This window comes from Anolis carolinensis, chromosome 6, assembly GCF_035594765.1.
Source record: "Anolis carolinensis isolate JA03-04 chromosome 6, rAnoCar3.1.pri, whole genome shotgun sequence".
NCBI lineage: Eukaryota > Metazoa > Chordata > Lepidosauria > Squamata > Dactyloidae > Anolis > Anolis carolinensis.
In genome coordinates, this window is record NC_085846.1 from 16,167,160 (window position 1) to 16,182,890 (window position 15,731).

General features: G+C 42.1%; 1 protein-coding gene across 2 annotated transcripts in view; it reads left to right on the top strand.

Annotated features, from left to right (window-relative positions):
- Positions 1 to 10,957, top strand: part of eps8l1 (EPS8 signaling adaptor L1) — a 45,189-nt gene extending 34,232 nt beyond the window's left edge. For both annotated transcript variants that reach the window (XM_062957870.1, XM_062957871.1), the window contains exons 16-21: positions 3,611 to 3,707; positions 5,804 to 5,968; positions 6,851 to 6,950; positions 7,962 to 8,130; positions 9,366 to 9,498; positions 10,386 to 10,957. In XM_062957870.1, the coding sequence (XP_062813940.1) occupies positions 3,611 to 3,707; positions 5,804 to 5,968; positions 6,851 to 6,950; positions 7,962 to 8,130; positions 9,366 to 9,498; positions 10,386 to 10,460 (739 nt within the window). In that variant the 3' untranslated portion in view covers positions 10,461 to 10,957. The remainder of the gene's footprint in view (positions 1 to 3,610; positions 3,708 to 5,803; positions 5,969 to 6,850; positions 6,951 to 7,961; positions 8,131 to 9,365; positions 9,499 to 10,385) is intronic.
- Positions 10,958 to 15,731: the final 4,774 nt, after the last annotated feature.

Below are 15,731 nucleotides of genomic sequence, written 5' to 3' on the forward strand. Positions count from 1 at the left end.
ACCTTGCCAAGAAAACCCCAAGAGTGGCCATAACTCTGAAATGACTTGAAGGCACACAACAACAATAACTACAGTTCCCACAATTCTCTAAGAAAGGAAATGACTATGAAATTAGTGTTTCAAATTCTGCAATATAGATACGCCCACAATGATTTGCTCAAGCCTTTTAAACAATCAGTCCAACAAAAGGAATGGATGTCAATAACATTTGCCTTGGATGAAAATAGGCAAGCGGAATAGAGTCTGCTTCACCTTGCCCCACCTATCCCGCCCAACATGAGGAAGTGGCTGACTACTGCTGCCTAGCAGGAAAGCATTATTTCATAGTTCTTAAAATAAACTAATACCAGATGCCTCTTTTCTAGCTGAACTAGATATTCTGGAACTGAGGCGTATGTGGCCGGATTTAGAAAACAGAGACTGTTTAAGATTCCTACATATAGCTAAAACAATTGAGACTAGTGACCTCTCCATTTAAATAGGGTGGATTTGTACAAGTATTTATGATGTGGTGTTTACAGAGAGATGTGATGCACATGTTTCACTAATGCCTTAAGGTTATAGCTGTTCAGTTTCAGATATGTTTCAGTAAATGGGCCGAGCCATATCTGGGCTAAAAATAAAAACAGATTAATTACATGATGGAAGCCGACCACCTCTCAACCAAGCATTTATTAAGTTACAGGGGACCCTTGGTATCCCCTGGGGTTTGTTTCCAGGGCTTGTTGTGGATACCAAATTTTGTGGATGCTCAAGTCCCAATATATATATATAAAACATAGTAAAATTATGGAGCCCCTGGTGGCACAGCAGGTTAAACCGCTGAGCTGCTGAACTTGCTGACCGAAAGATTGTTGGTTCAAATCCAGGGAATCGGGTGAGCTCCTGCAATTAGCCCCAGTTTCTGTCAACCTAGGAGATTGAAAACATGCAAATGTGAGCAGATCAATAGGTACCGCTCTGGCGGGAAGGTAACAGCCCTCCGTGGAGTCATGCTGGCCACATTACCTTGAAGGTGTCTATGAACAACACTGGCTCTTTGGCTTAAAAATGGAGATGAGCACCATTAATTGCAACATTCCCACTTGTCTCCAACAAACAAGAATTCTTTCTTCCACCCTGGACCTTCACAGATGTATACACTCCATTTGCCTAATTTCCAACAGACCTCACAACCTCTGAGGATGCCTGCCATAGATGCAGGTGAAACGTCAGGAGAGAATGCTTCTGGAACATGACCATACAGTCCGGAAAACTCACAGGAACCCAGTTCATAAAGTGTCTTATGAATTATTGATTTGACAACCCCTTCCCCTCAAGCAGACAAGCAATGTAGACTTTGTCCATTTCTCCCCAGTTGTTTCACTGAACAGTTAAAGTGAGTCAGAAGTAAAAGGACAGAATCTTCTTTCAAAGCCAATAAATACCTTAAGATCCTGTACATTTTTTGTGTGTGCAGAGCTCACAGCGATAAGGCTTATAGCAATGATACATCATAGATAGTTTCGCTCCACGAATTGCCAAAAGCAGTCCAAGAGAATTCTTGAATATTCTCAATGGGAATGTTTCAGAGCGATAGAGTTTGGATGATCTTTAAAGGAAGCAGAGATGGTTAGGACTATATAGTGCAAGGAAGAGGCCAGGGACTAGGATTGGTGGGTCGCAGCAGGAATGTTAGATTTTCGGATGGGATTTAGAGGGTCGAAAGGGAACCAGACAGGACTGGAGATGTCTCAAAATGCAGGTAGAAAGTGGTGCAGGTCAGCTGCTGTGGTGATGGGAACAGAAAGGAGAGATAACAGGATGAAAACAAGAGGACAGCGGTTTAATGATGGCGTCCAGAAGAAAGCCGAGAGGGGGACACTAGGCAGCCAGCTAAGGTAGGACTAGGTGGGGGGACGGGATGACTTTCTTTCTTTTCCTTCTTTGTTTCTCCTGTCTTTCTTTGAACCCTTGGAAAAATGTGGGTCACCTTTCTGAAACTCCAGCTAGGAAAAGGAACTTACAATGGGGGTTCTCTGTATAAAAGGGACAACTGTGTGCATCTTACTTTTTCCTTTCCGGACAATATCTTGCTCCTCCTTCAGTATCACATTTTTTCCTGTCCAAAATTGTGCCACCAGGAATTTTCATTATTTTCTCCATCTAACCGGATGATTTGCTCATCAGAATTGCTGGTGGATGGATGCTAAAAACATGGCTTCTTCACCATCTTCCCCTGTCATGTTTTAAAATCCAGAAATTGCACCGGAACTGAGGTATATATAATGGCGCTCCATGTAGTCATGCCAGCCACATGACCTTGGAGGTGTCTATGGACAACGCTGGCTCTTTGGCTTAGAAATGGAGATGAGCACCAACCCTCCAGACTAAGTAAAGGTAAAGATTTCCCCCTGACATTAAGTCTAGTCTGGAGGGTTGGTGCTCATCTCCATTTCTAAGCCAAAGAGCCGGCGTTGTCCATAGACACCTCCAAGGTCATGTGGCTGGCATGACTACATGGAGCGCCATTATATATACATATACATACAATATGTATGTATGTATATAGTACTGAAGAATTTCGTAGATTCAGCATTTCTTCAATGAAGCTGATTTAAAATGAAGTCTATCATCTACTGAAACACATTGAAAATATATTGAAATATTTTTAATTGACTAACGGTTTGACTTTTTGGTCAGGCTTAAATTTCCGGAGCTCTGAAATTTTCAACCTATTGCCAAACCCCAGTTTTTCTAAGATATTGAAGGAGCAGTACGATATTTGCAACTGAATAAATACAATCTATCACACTTCATTAGGCTGTATTTAATCGTTTCTTTTTCATTTCCTGTTGTACTAACATAACCAAACTAAAATATTGTGGAAGAAATCCAATGAGGAAGGCTTCATTTTCAGTCCAACTAGCTCTCAGTGATTTATCAGCTCAAGGTCTAAGTTGATTAAACTGGGACTATTATCTAATTAAAGAAAACCTAGGCTGATTTTCTATTTAGTTTGGAATTGACAGTATTCATTGATTCACTTAACTTTATGGTGGTATTTGGCAGCTACAGTTTTTACAAGGCACTTTGCTTAAAATTAATGTGTAACAATTTTAACAACTCAATTATTCAGAAAAACCTTATTTTGTCAATCAAGATGGATTTAATTCACTGATGTATTAGCTAAACACTGCAGCTATAGATTAAACCAAATGAAGAGTAGAGGTCTTTGTAAAGGTCTCAAGCATGGACTTCTGAAATAAGCAATCTTATTTCAGGACAGCGAAGTAGAGAAGTGAAAATAAATTTCAGTGGAGCAAGTTTACTGATGCAGATAAATCCTTATGTGTAGTAACTCTTGCACCTCAAAGCTGAATCCTAGTGTGATGAATTTCCGTCTGTAATTTTCACCTTCTAGAGCAGTGGTTCTCAACTTTTGGTCTTCCAGGGGATTGGGACTTCAATTCCCAGTAGCCCAGTTTGGCCAACATCTGGGAATGATTAGGGCTGAAATCCAAATCACCTGGAAAACTAAAGATTGGATATCACAGTTCTAGAGAATCCATAACTTCTATGTTGCCTCACCTATAATTCAGTATGCTTTGTCTTTCTTCTTTCTTCACAGACACAGACATCCAGACAAGAAGATGGTGATTTGCACCCATAACTTCACAGCCAGAAACAACAATGAACTGTCAGTGCTTCAAGAAGACGTATTAGAGGTGAGTCAGTGTCCAAGAGTCCAGCAATGGGTCAAACTCTTGTGCCAGCTGAACTGCTGACCTGAAGGCTGGGTTACTGACCTGAAGGTTGGATTGCTGACCTGATGGTTGGGTTGCTGGCCTGACGGTTGGGTTGCTGGCCTGACGGTTGGGTTGCTGACCTGATGGTTGAGTTGCTGACCTGATGGTTGGGTTGCTGACCTGATGGTTGGGTTGCTGGCCTGATGGTTGGGTTGCTGATCTGAAGGTTGGGTTGCTGGCCTGACGGTTGGGTTGCTGGCCTGATGGTTGGGTTGCTGACCTGACGGTTGGGTTGGTGGCCTGATGGTTGGATTGCTGGCCTGAAGGTTGGGTTTCTGGCCTGACGGTTCGGTTTCTGGCCTGACGGTTGTGTTGCTGATCTGACGGTTGAGTTGCTGACCTGACGGTTGGGTTGCTGTTCTGATGGTTGGGTTGCTGACTTGAAGGTTGGGTTGCTGGCCTGATGGTTGGGTTGCTGATCTGACGGTTGGGTTGCTGACTTGAAGGTTGGGTTGCTGGCCTGACGGTTGGGTTGATGGCCTGACGGTTGGGTTGCTGACCTGAAGGTTGGGTTGCTGGCCTGATGGTTGGGTTGATGGCCTGACGGTTGGGTTGCTGACCTGAAGGTTGGGTTGCTGGCCTGATGGTTGGGTTGCTGACCGGACAGTTGGGTTGCTGACCTGATGGTTGGGTTGCTGACCTGACGGTTGGGTTGCTGGCCTGACGGTTGGGTTGCTGGCCTGACGGTTGGGTTGCTGACCTGAAGGTTGGCGGTTCGAATCTGCAAATCAGGGTGAGCTTCTGTCCATCAGGTCTAGCTTGCAGGGATGTGAGAGAAGCCTCCCAGCAGGATGGTAACACATCCAAGCATCCCCTGGGCAACGTCTGTGTAGACTGCCGATTCTCTCGCACCAGAAGTGACTTGCAGTATGTTCTCAAGTCACTTCTGACACAATAAAAAGTGTCCAAGGGCACCTGCAGAGCCTATATATGGAGTAGGGGATCATTGCAAACCTCTGCAGCCTCTCTTAGATTGTCTATTCTTCTTCATTAATACATTTCCTGTTTTGACCATACATATCCACTTAACATGTGGTATGTTGGAAGATATGGAATCAGGAAATTTCAAAATGCAAAATTGCCTGCTGAGCTACACTAACTTAGAATATCCCCTAAACCAGACATGGGCAAACTTTGGCCCTCCGGGTGTTTTGGACTTCAACTCCCACCATTCCTAACAGCCTCAGGCCCTTTCCTTTTCCCCCTCAGCCGCTTAAGCGGCTGAGGGGGAAAAGGAAAGGGCCTGAGGCTGTTAGGAATGGTGGGAGTTGAAGTCCAAAACACCCGGAGGGTCCAAGTTTGTCCATGCTTGCCCTAAACAGTTAAGTAGGTCAGTGTTTACAAATTAGACGTCTGGAGAGATATCAGTGTAGGCAAATACTATTCTCCTTCTTGGGGACTCAACGCAGTAAAAGGCAGACAATAACATTTTAATCCATTAGCAGGAGTGACTTCCCTTGAGATCCATGCAAACTCTGCTCAGTGTGGGCATAACTTCCCTTTTCTTTCATTATTCTTTTGTTTTACTGCCCTTTGTCCCCAGTCCCTGCCTGGCCAAGAAGGGGAGTGGCCCCTGCGTGCCTTGAAATCCCCCTAGACCACCGTTTCCCGAATGTGGGACTTCCAGATGTTTATGACATCTGTTCCCAGAATTCATAACTCTTCGCCAACCTGGCTGGGGCTTTGGAGAGTTGAAATCAAACTGAGCTGAGGCAGCTGCTCTAGATTGTTTAACTGACAATAAAAGTAACATCTGAAACAAAACGTAGGCCTGTAACTCTCATATCATCACTTTTCTTCTCCTGTGAGATTTTCAACATCCTTGACTGATAAAGAAGCTAGAGCTTTGAAAGCTAGCATGATGCACTTTATGTTTGGATTGGCCCAGAATAAATACTATTGGGTTTGTGAGTTTTGTTTTGTTATATTTTGCTGCATGGCCGATATGAATATGAAGAACTGGGTAGAATTTAATTTCTGTTTAACTGTTGGACATTTTTTTCATTCGTTGGTAGGTCTTGGATGACAGCAAGAAATGGTGGAAAGTTCAGAACCGCTACGGACAAGTTGGCTATGTTCCTTATAATATACTTAGCCCAATTATGAATGGTGAAGAGTCTGGTGTCCAGAACCATAAGAGAACTGCCCAGGTCAATGGGACTAGTCCTGTGATAAGCAAGGTGAGCAATTGTTGCAGCACTCCATTGCAGGGTCTCCACATCCCTATGAATACTAAATCTTAGGGATAAGCAACAAAATGTGATTGTTGCCAACCTGCCCTGCATGCAGAATCTCTCTGCCCACTGTTGGAAACAGGGCACTGGACAAGGTAGTTATTGTTGTGTGATCTAATCTAGAAGAGCAGCTCTTTTATTCTCGTGACCCAAGCTCATGGGGTCTTAAGGAATGGTAGGTAAAGGTAAAGGTTTTCCCTTAACATTAAGTCTATTTGTGTCCAACTCTGGGGGTTGGTGCTCATCTCTATTTCTAAGCTGATGTGCCGGTGTTGTCCGCAGACACCTCCAAGTTCATGTGGCTGGCATGGCTGCATGGAGTACCATTACCTTCCCACCAGAGCAGTACCTATTGATCTACTCACATTTGCATGTTTTCGAACTGCTAGGTTGGCAGAAGCTGGAGCTAACAGTGGGAACCCGCCCTGCTCCCTGGATTCGAACCGCTGTTCAGTCAGCAAGTTCAGCAGCTCAGCGGTTTATTCCATTGCGCCATCAGGGGCTCCCTTAAGGAATGTTACAGATGCCTTTTCTTTTCTGGCCCTAGAAAACTCAAGAAGATTAAAGGTGGATGAGAAATTTCTTCAAAATCAGTCATTTATTATCACTCATATAGGCTGTACATTCAAATGTACAGATGCACAAAATAATGACCTAAGAAGTCCTGTACAAACCAAACTGCTGAGAGGCTTCAAAGTTAAAAACCTGCCATCTTGGAAGGTCGTTGCAGATAATGGTACTGGTAGTGTACTTTGTTCCATTTGTCCTGCCCCACAAGAAAAAAATTAGAGTGCAAGCTATACATTTTGCTTATTTCCCTTTTCTTAGAAAATTCCACCCCAGCCACCACCAAAGACTAAAACGATATACTCCAATGGCAGGAACTGGGCCAGCACAGAGGCACTTAACATGGACCTGAGTGATCGGGGTAAGACCCTCTTCCTTTCCCAGGCTTGCTCCAACAAATTCGTCTAGTGATATTAGAGAAATTTTGGCACAAAGCAGAGGATGTCTTAGTTTGTCCCACTTTTTAAAAAATCATGTCAGAAGCAAACATACTACAAGTAGCTTCTGGTGTGAAAGAACTGGCCATCTACAAAGACATTGCCCAGGGGACACCCAGAAGTGTTACCATCCTGCTGGGAGGCTCCTCTCATGTCCCCACATGGGAAGCTAAGGCTGACAGACGAGAGCTCACCCCGTCGTGAGGATTCAAACTGTCAAACATTAGGTCAGCAGTTCAGCTGGTACAAGGGTTTGATCCATTGCGTCACCGCAGTCCCTTAGTTTGTCCTACTTACTCTTATAGCATTGCAAGAATAATGTTTTGGCTTCTGGCCCAGTCTGAGTATAAACTATTGAAATGGGGAGAGGTCTCATTGCTGTTCACGTCTCTGCAATAAAACTCTATACTACCTTGGGGAGTCCCAAATCCTGCTTCTAGAACAAAGCACTTTACATTAGATACTTGAAACAGCATTAGTTGGCCATGAAAAGCTGAATTCATTGTTGTATGCCTTCAAGTCATTTCCGGCTTATGTTGACCCTAAGGTGAACTTATCACAGGGCTTTCTTGGAAAGATTTGTTCAGAAAGGGATCGCCTTTGCCTTCCTCTGAAGCTGAGAGAGAGTGTCCTGTGCAAGGCCATCCTGTCAGTTTTCATAGCTGAGTGAGGATTAAAACTCTGACCTCCGAGAGTCTCAGTCCAACACCTAACCAATACACTGTGTTGGCCTGACAAAACAGAAAGGAGCATATAGTTTATAGCTGCCCTTATATTAGCATACTACAGGAATTTCTTGAAGGGATATGTCTGACCTTTTGAACAACTACTATAGGTACTTGTACTGTGGGAAGCAAAGTTCATTCTTCTGTCTATTCATGCAAATGTTTACAACTCAGTGGGACTATGTGAAACCTTATTTCCTGCCCGGACAGAGCGCTTCAACACCGTGAATGAGGAGCTTGCCCTGAGGTTGGCCAATGGGTCAGCTGCCCGCAAGAATCTTCACATCCAGCGTGCTCCTGATACCAACGTGCCTTTGGGATACGATTCAAATACTGCTGAAGTCCAGACATGGCTAGAGGCCAAGGGGTTCAACCCATTGTGAGTTGGTCTTTTTTATATAAAAATATATAGTGGGGCAGTGGTTGGCAAAAAGCCTATATATTCCTTAACACCGACCAAAACCGCCTCTTGCCTTTCTCTTATTGACTTGCATTAGTGGATTAAAATTTCACATTGGGTGCAGACCAGCCATAACAACGATATGTGCCAGTTTAACCCACTCATTTTCCTTAGTTGGCAAGCATCTGACCATTTTATCAGCAATTTCCCCAATTGGCCACCATATGAAGCAGCTGTTGATTTCCTGGCCAGTTCAGTAACACATGGCTTCTCATGCGTTGTTGTTGCTTAATTTTTCGGTAGGGGTTTGATTGACATCCTTGAGTAATGCTAGTTAAATCTGAAAGACTTAGGTATGTTAATTTGATGCAGCATGTTATAAAGCATATTTATACTATCGTGAGAGTAGGATAGAATGGAATAGAACCCAGAATGTGGCAAATCATGACCTTCACTCTAAATTTTCAACCTGTATGAGGTGATACATGTCTTTCAGATCTTTACAGTGGCCACTTAGCACTGATGTATGGAAGCAATTAATCTCCTTTCACAACAATCAGTTCCAGTGTTCAGTGGATGTAAATGGGAGGCTTGGGAGAGCAGACTTGTCCTGATTAAGATCCTTAATTATTGTCATAGCAACTCCCTACTACAGGATTTCTCAATCATGTTTCCCTGAAACCATAGGGCTCCCAAAGAGATCCACTAGTGACTAGAGCAGTGGTTCTCAACCTGTGGGTCCCCAGATGTTTGGTTTACAACTCACAGAAATCCCAGTTTACTAGCTGTAAGGATTTTTGGGATCTGAAGGCCAAAACATCTGGGAACCCACAGGTTGAGAACCACTGCGCTAGAGGTTCTCCAAGCATCTAGGGCCAGAAAGGCATTTTAAAGCTATAGTCATAATTATTTCTTGTAGGGATTCCTTGTGAGCTGAACATTATTTCAAAGGTTTAATCAGGGATAAAATGCTTTGCAAAAACTATCCTACTGACTCATTGCCAGTATCAATCTGTGGATTATAGGAGATGCCAAACTGGTTGCTATTTGCCTATGGTGGGTTATAACTGCATTCATTGAATCTAATCTTCCATTCCATTATAGTGTGGCATAAATCAATTTCATAACTGTATTGCATTTAGAGTTTAATGAGTGTAAATTAGAGAAATATTACTTCTTTCCATGACTTCTGTATCTATTCTCTGATACTGCAGCACCGTAAAAGCCTTTGGAGTTCTGAGTGGAGCTCAGCTCTTCTCCCTGCAGAAGGAGGAGTTCAAAGCGGTCAGCCCAGAGGAAGGAGCTCGGGTGTACAGCCAGGTTACCGTCCAGAGAGCTCTCTTGGAGGTACAAGTCTTTCCTAATAGTGTTTGCCATAGGGTCACCCTGGGGGACATAGAGATTCCTAGCAAGAACACTTTTCTAGGCATTTGTAGGTCCTCCAGTACAATTATAAGGTCAACATTGACTACTGAATCACACTGGAGGACCTAGAGATTCATAGAGGTGTTCTCTGGGGCTCCTTCTACACTGCCATATAAAATCCAGATTTTTTTCGTGTCAGGGGTGACTTGAGAAACTGCAAGTCGCTTCTGGTGTGAGAGAATTGACTGTTTGCAAGGATATTGCCCGGGAATGCCCGGATGTTTGATGTTTTACCATCCTTTGTGGGAGGCTTCTCTCATGTCCTCGCATGAGGAGCTGGAGCTGACAGAGGGAGCTCACCCTCTCTCCCCAGGATCGAACCACCAACCAATTAGTCAGCAGTCTTGCCAGCACAAGAGTTTAACCCATTGTGCCACCAGGAGCTCCTTAAAATCCAGATTATCTGCTTTGAACTGGATTATATGGTAGTGTAGACTCACATAATCCAGTTCAAAGATGATAATGTGGATTATCTGCTTTGATAATCTGGATTACATGACATCTGGTATTAGAGTCTGATAGTATTGGGATCTGACAGAAAATATTTTGGCATGAACAAACCATATATGCATATCCAAAATAAATTTGGAAAGAAAAGGAACAAAATCTGAGATTTTCTGGTCTAATCAGTCTGGAGTTACAATGCAGAGACTGTGAGCAGGAGGATAGAGTTAAGCCAGGAAGTTACTGATTTTAGAAAGCATCACATGCGTCAGAGACGTGAAAAAGCAAAGCGAGATGGGAGGGGGATTGGTAAATGCTTCAAGGCAGAACAGCATCTGTTCCTGACTTGTATCATTTTCTTCCAGGATTCCGGGAAAATATCAGAGCTGGAAGCAGTAATGAAGAAACAGAAAAGGAAACTGGAGGGGATGAGTGAATAGCAGTCTTTGGTATAGGAGTGCCCTCTACTGAAGAAATGTTGGACTACTGGATTTCAGTCTCAGGCATCATATTCAAACTTCCTTCCACGCGCCTTGTACAGGAACATGTACTTGAGCTAAGCGGTTTTGAATGCATAATTTATATTTCTGATCCGTTGCAAAAAAAAATTCTCTCCCAGATCTTTCAATCTCCCTTGTTGAAATAGCTGTCAAGAAGCAATCATCTGGTTCATGGACCCTTTTCCTGGGAAAAGCTGAAAATAGTGCCGCCCTCCTCTTCCTCATAATGCAGAATATTCATATTGCACTTATTTATCTTCTCTTGTTAAAAATATGGTTTTTATTTAGGTTTCTTGTGTGTAGGTAGGAAAATGAGAGAGTTATCTTTTTATTATCCAGTTTTCCAGCTTTAGATGATGCTACACATATTCTTTGATTTGTGTGGCATGCTTTTCTTGGTCAGTAATCTGCATTAAAATGGTTGTATTTATTTTGCACACTGCGTCGTAGAGGCTGTAGACAAATCTTTGACTCTCCATTCCAAAAGGAATACTGGAGTCGGCAACACATTTAAAACCAGAAATGTTCTCTTCCTCAGATTTATCCGGCTGTCTTTGCTTCATTAAGAATAAGCAGAGGCTTTAGGGAGTGGGGGAGAACTTGGCACAAAAATACTAAAATATCTCAGGAATAGTGACATAGCCTCCTACATTTCACAGATGAGAAGAGGGACACATATGGCCAAGCTACATTACTACATGGTTAATATGGCATACCGGTATCTTATTGATGAGGAAAAACACACAAGTTGCAGCAGTTTGCTTTTGCCTGATCCTATGGGAAGTACAAAATTCTGCCTCTTCTTCTCTTTTCCCCAGCTGTTAATGCACTAGTTTTGCACTTTGAATTCTGTTTGAAGCAGTCAATGTAAGTTTAAAGGGAACGTGGCAAGAAGAGAGAGGCACTAACATTTTTGAAAGGAGCTGAAAAGGCAAGCAGACACAAGATGTAACTTGGACTGTTCCTGCTGAATAGCGGCAGTTGGTGGGTATGTAAAACAAACATTTGTGTCAGGAGCGACTTGAGAAACTGCAAGTCACTTCTGGTGTGAGAGAATTGGCCATCTACAAGGATGTTGCCCAGGGGACACCTGAATGTTTGATGTTTTACCATCCTTCTCTCATGTCCCTGGATGGGAAGCTGGAGCTGACAGATGGGAGCTCATTCTGCTCCCTGGATTCAAACTGCCGACCTTTCGGTAGGCAGTCCTGCTGGCATAGGGTTTAACACATTGCACCACTGGGGATTCTGGCAGGTATGTAATGATTTAGATTGAATTGCTAATCCCAGATTGGTTGGACTCAGGAATCAATAGAATTTGCATACTTACCATATAGTAACTTATTCAATATATCTCATCTGTATGGGTTACCAATTAGATCTGAGGCAGTATTTCCTCTTTGAGGGTAACATGGGATAAAATGGAAGAAGCCAGTTCACAAAATTTTGTCTCTATCGTATGAAAGGCTGCTTTTCAACAAACAGCTTCATTCCACTTTGTCAATTCAAAATGAAAATGGGGTCTTCCAGACTTTGTAATATCTTCAAAAATGTCTTATAATTTGCTAGGAGATTTCCAACAGTTTTGGGAGGATCAAATATTTATTCCCTGCCATTGCAATACAAAGTGTTTTTGAGCTCAGCCTCCTTTGATCACAAGATGGCAGTCTCTCCACTGGAAGCAAACATAGATATCACTCCCAAGTATTGTTCAAACTTATGTCCTTACTTTCCCCTCACTTGCTTACATAAAAACACTGCCAAATTTTAATAGTTTGGCTCTTTCATCTCTGGGTGAATGCTTTATGGGGGGAAACGAACTAAACTTGAATCAGCTGCTTTCAAGGAGTCTTGAAACTGACTGCTTCCAAGTTTGATCAGGCATCTTGAAATGTGTCACGTTGTGTTTCCATTGCGGTGGAATAAAGTTTTGGGGTAGACATTTAACCAGGTGGATCTTATGCCAACAATTTTCACACGACTTGGCAAATTGTTGAAGAACCTGTGACAATGGTGGCTGTCATCATACTTAAACCATTTCAAGTTGACCTTCCCGATGTTTAGTTTGAAGCATAAATTTGCCAGCATATTTCCTCAGTTTGTTTATGCTTCATCAGTGCCTTAAGATGAATGTTTTTTGAGAAAGGGTGGCCAAATCACCCAAGACTGTTGTTCCAAAAGAAATCTGGTGTAAGAAAATATTTGTTTTAAGCATATTTAACATTGGGTCATATTAAAATTTTGTAATGACACAGCACAGTTTTAACATTATGTTCCCTTCCTGCGGTACTTTAAGTCTGAGATTTTTCTTCAAGTAGGAATCCACCAAGTGACAGCCAGATCGGGCCTTTTCTCTCCCAATTGCAAATCCAAGATGAAAATTAAGCCTACTGGGCGACCTTGGACAAGTCACACTCTCTCAGCCTCAAAAAGGCAGGGGCAAAAATACCTCTGAAGATGTTTTGCCAACCCATGTAAGCATACCCTACAACATTTCAAGATGAAAACTGGGACATGTGTGGCCAAGCAATATCAGAGTGTCATCAAGTTGGCAAAAGTTATTAATCAGGAAAATTGGCCATTGAGGAAAGGTTGCAGCAATTTACTTTTGCCTAAATTTACTGGGGCCCCTTCCTCACAGCTGAATACACTCCCACATTTTATGCTTTGAACTGGAATATATGGCGTTGTGGACTCAGATAACCCAGTACAAAGCAGATATTGTGGATTATCTGTCTTGATATTCTGGAACTAGAACACAGATGATTAATCTGAACAGCCCCTGAATATGCATATACTACATATACTACAATATATGTAAAAGAAAGACAGAAAGAAGCAATCCCTAAGCATATATACCAGGCATGGGCAAACTTGGGCCCTCCAGGTGTTTGGGACTTCAACTCCCACAATTCCTAACAGCCTACCGGCTGTTAGGAATTGTGGGAGTTAAAGTCCAAAACACCTGGAGGGCCCAAGTTTGCCCATGCCTGGTATACACACATTTTTGCACTTTAAATTCAGTTTGCACCAATGAAAGTAAGCTGAAAAAGATACTAGGACATTTTAACAGCATCCAAAGCAGTGGGACGACAGAGGATTAATTGTGGCCCTTGACCAATATATCATAGGCTCACCATATATATGTAGGAAGTGATTTGAAGGCACACCACAAAAGCACTTGTAAACCAGTTACTAGGCAATGTGAATAGGAGAGCAATTTGCCCACATGTCTTGTTTGTTTGCTTGTTTCCTAGGGACTTCTTGTTGGTCAGTGCGGGAGAAACTATGTTGACTTACTGCAGAAAGCCTGTGTTGAATGAGATCGGCCGTTGGTCTGATCTGGCACAGCTCTTCTATTCTTAACATGTAAATGCTGCTAGACAAGTAAACTCATGATAACAGAGATCACATTTCCATTAATGAAAACTTGCAAATTTAAGCACTTGATTTTTTTTCCAGAACTTCCTGAGATGCCTAGATGTTTATTTTGGGGTGGAGGGTACATGATGGAAGTGCAATGCGTTCACTAGCAAAGCTGCTTGTTGTATTTAGAAGTCTGTAAATAAAATATATTAATAGCTTCCTGCCTCATGGAATGTTTGCATTTGCTTTCTCAAACAATTAACAACATGCTTTTGTTTGCAGATTCAATCACAAATTAAGATGAGTTAATTAAGATGAATTAAATTAAGATGAGTTGAATTAATATTATCTTTTCACTGCCACACAGTAAGAACTCGCTGGCATCCCTCCAAACAGAGACATCTCCTTTACTATCTGGGAGTCATTTATTATTTGAAATCTGGCATTCAAATACAAATTTAAAGTGTTATTAATTTAAATATTTATATGCTGCTTTTCTTATAAAGCTATCCAAAACAGTTTGGCATTGAAATGAGTTGAACTGAAGAGCATTGTGTGGTTTTAGGGTGTTGATTTTAATTGTTAGCGGGTGGCATTACCACTGGACTTTCTTTTGTTATGATATGGATCCTGCAAAACTTTGCAGTTTTTAAACCTGCTCCTGGTAGAGGAATCCAGGTGTGGGAGGCAAATATGGCTTATCATTTCACCATCATCTCCCAGCCTTTGAGGAAGGACCACAGTGTAGGTGTCTGGCATATGTTTTGCTGTTGTGATAATTACTGCCATTTCTTTATTTATATCCCATCTTTTCCCCAATCTGGGACTCAGGGCAGTTTACAAAGGTTGAGGCAAATGCAGCTTTAGAATTCATATCATGCAAAAATTAAAGATTAACAATAGAATTTCAAACCATTTCAATAATGACAACTGCAAAGAAAAAACAACAGATAATGCTGTACATTATTAAAGGTCTTTTCCTTCCCAAACAACCAGCCATCAAAGACTTTGGGAAGCAAATATGTTCCAAAGCCTGGGCATGCAACTAAAAACAAGGTCTTCCCATTAACTGCACCTATGGAGATAGTGGGGCATAGAGAAGGGCCCCTCGGAGGATATAAACAATGAACAGGTCAATATGGGAGAATATGGCCCTTGAATTAACATGGTTCCAAGAAATACTGAGTTTTCTAGGTCATCACCAGCACTTTCAGTTATGCTCAGGCCCCTTCCACACCACCCTGTATCCCAGGATCTAAGCCTGGATTTGTCTGGATCTTTGTCTCCTAAGCAATAAATTCTTTACAGAAACATGGCACTTCATGCTCTGCTTGTTGTAAGCTGAATGCTCAACCATAAGTATCCTGCTTTTGTATTTTTGGATGTTCTGCTGTATTTTAGCATAGTTTTATCTAATACTTAACACAAGTAAACCCTAACAAGATTACACTACTACTTTAAAATGGATTATATGAGTCTCCACTGCCAGATAATCTGGGATAAGGAAATAAATTATATGAGTCTCCACTGCCATATATTCCAGTTCAAAGTAGATAATTTGGAATCTTACTCAGCTGTGTGGAAGGGGCCTGAATTCATGGTTTTAGAAAGGTGTTTGCACTGCTTTAGCTCAGCAGGTGTAAAAGGGGGAATAATCTTGCCCTTCATAGCAGATTCAGGAAAAAGCCTCTCCCAGCTTGTTTGTTCTGTCTCAACTTTTGCCATCTTGGCTGCCCTCTGATGTTGTTTAATCACAGTTTTAATTTGTGAAATGTTGGGTGATATGGTATTCCTTTGAATCAATACACTGTAGTCTCCATAAAACATTGTGCTTCATCCCCTGCC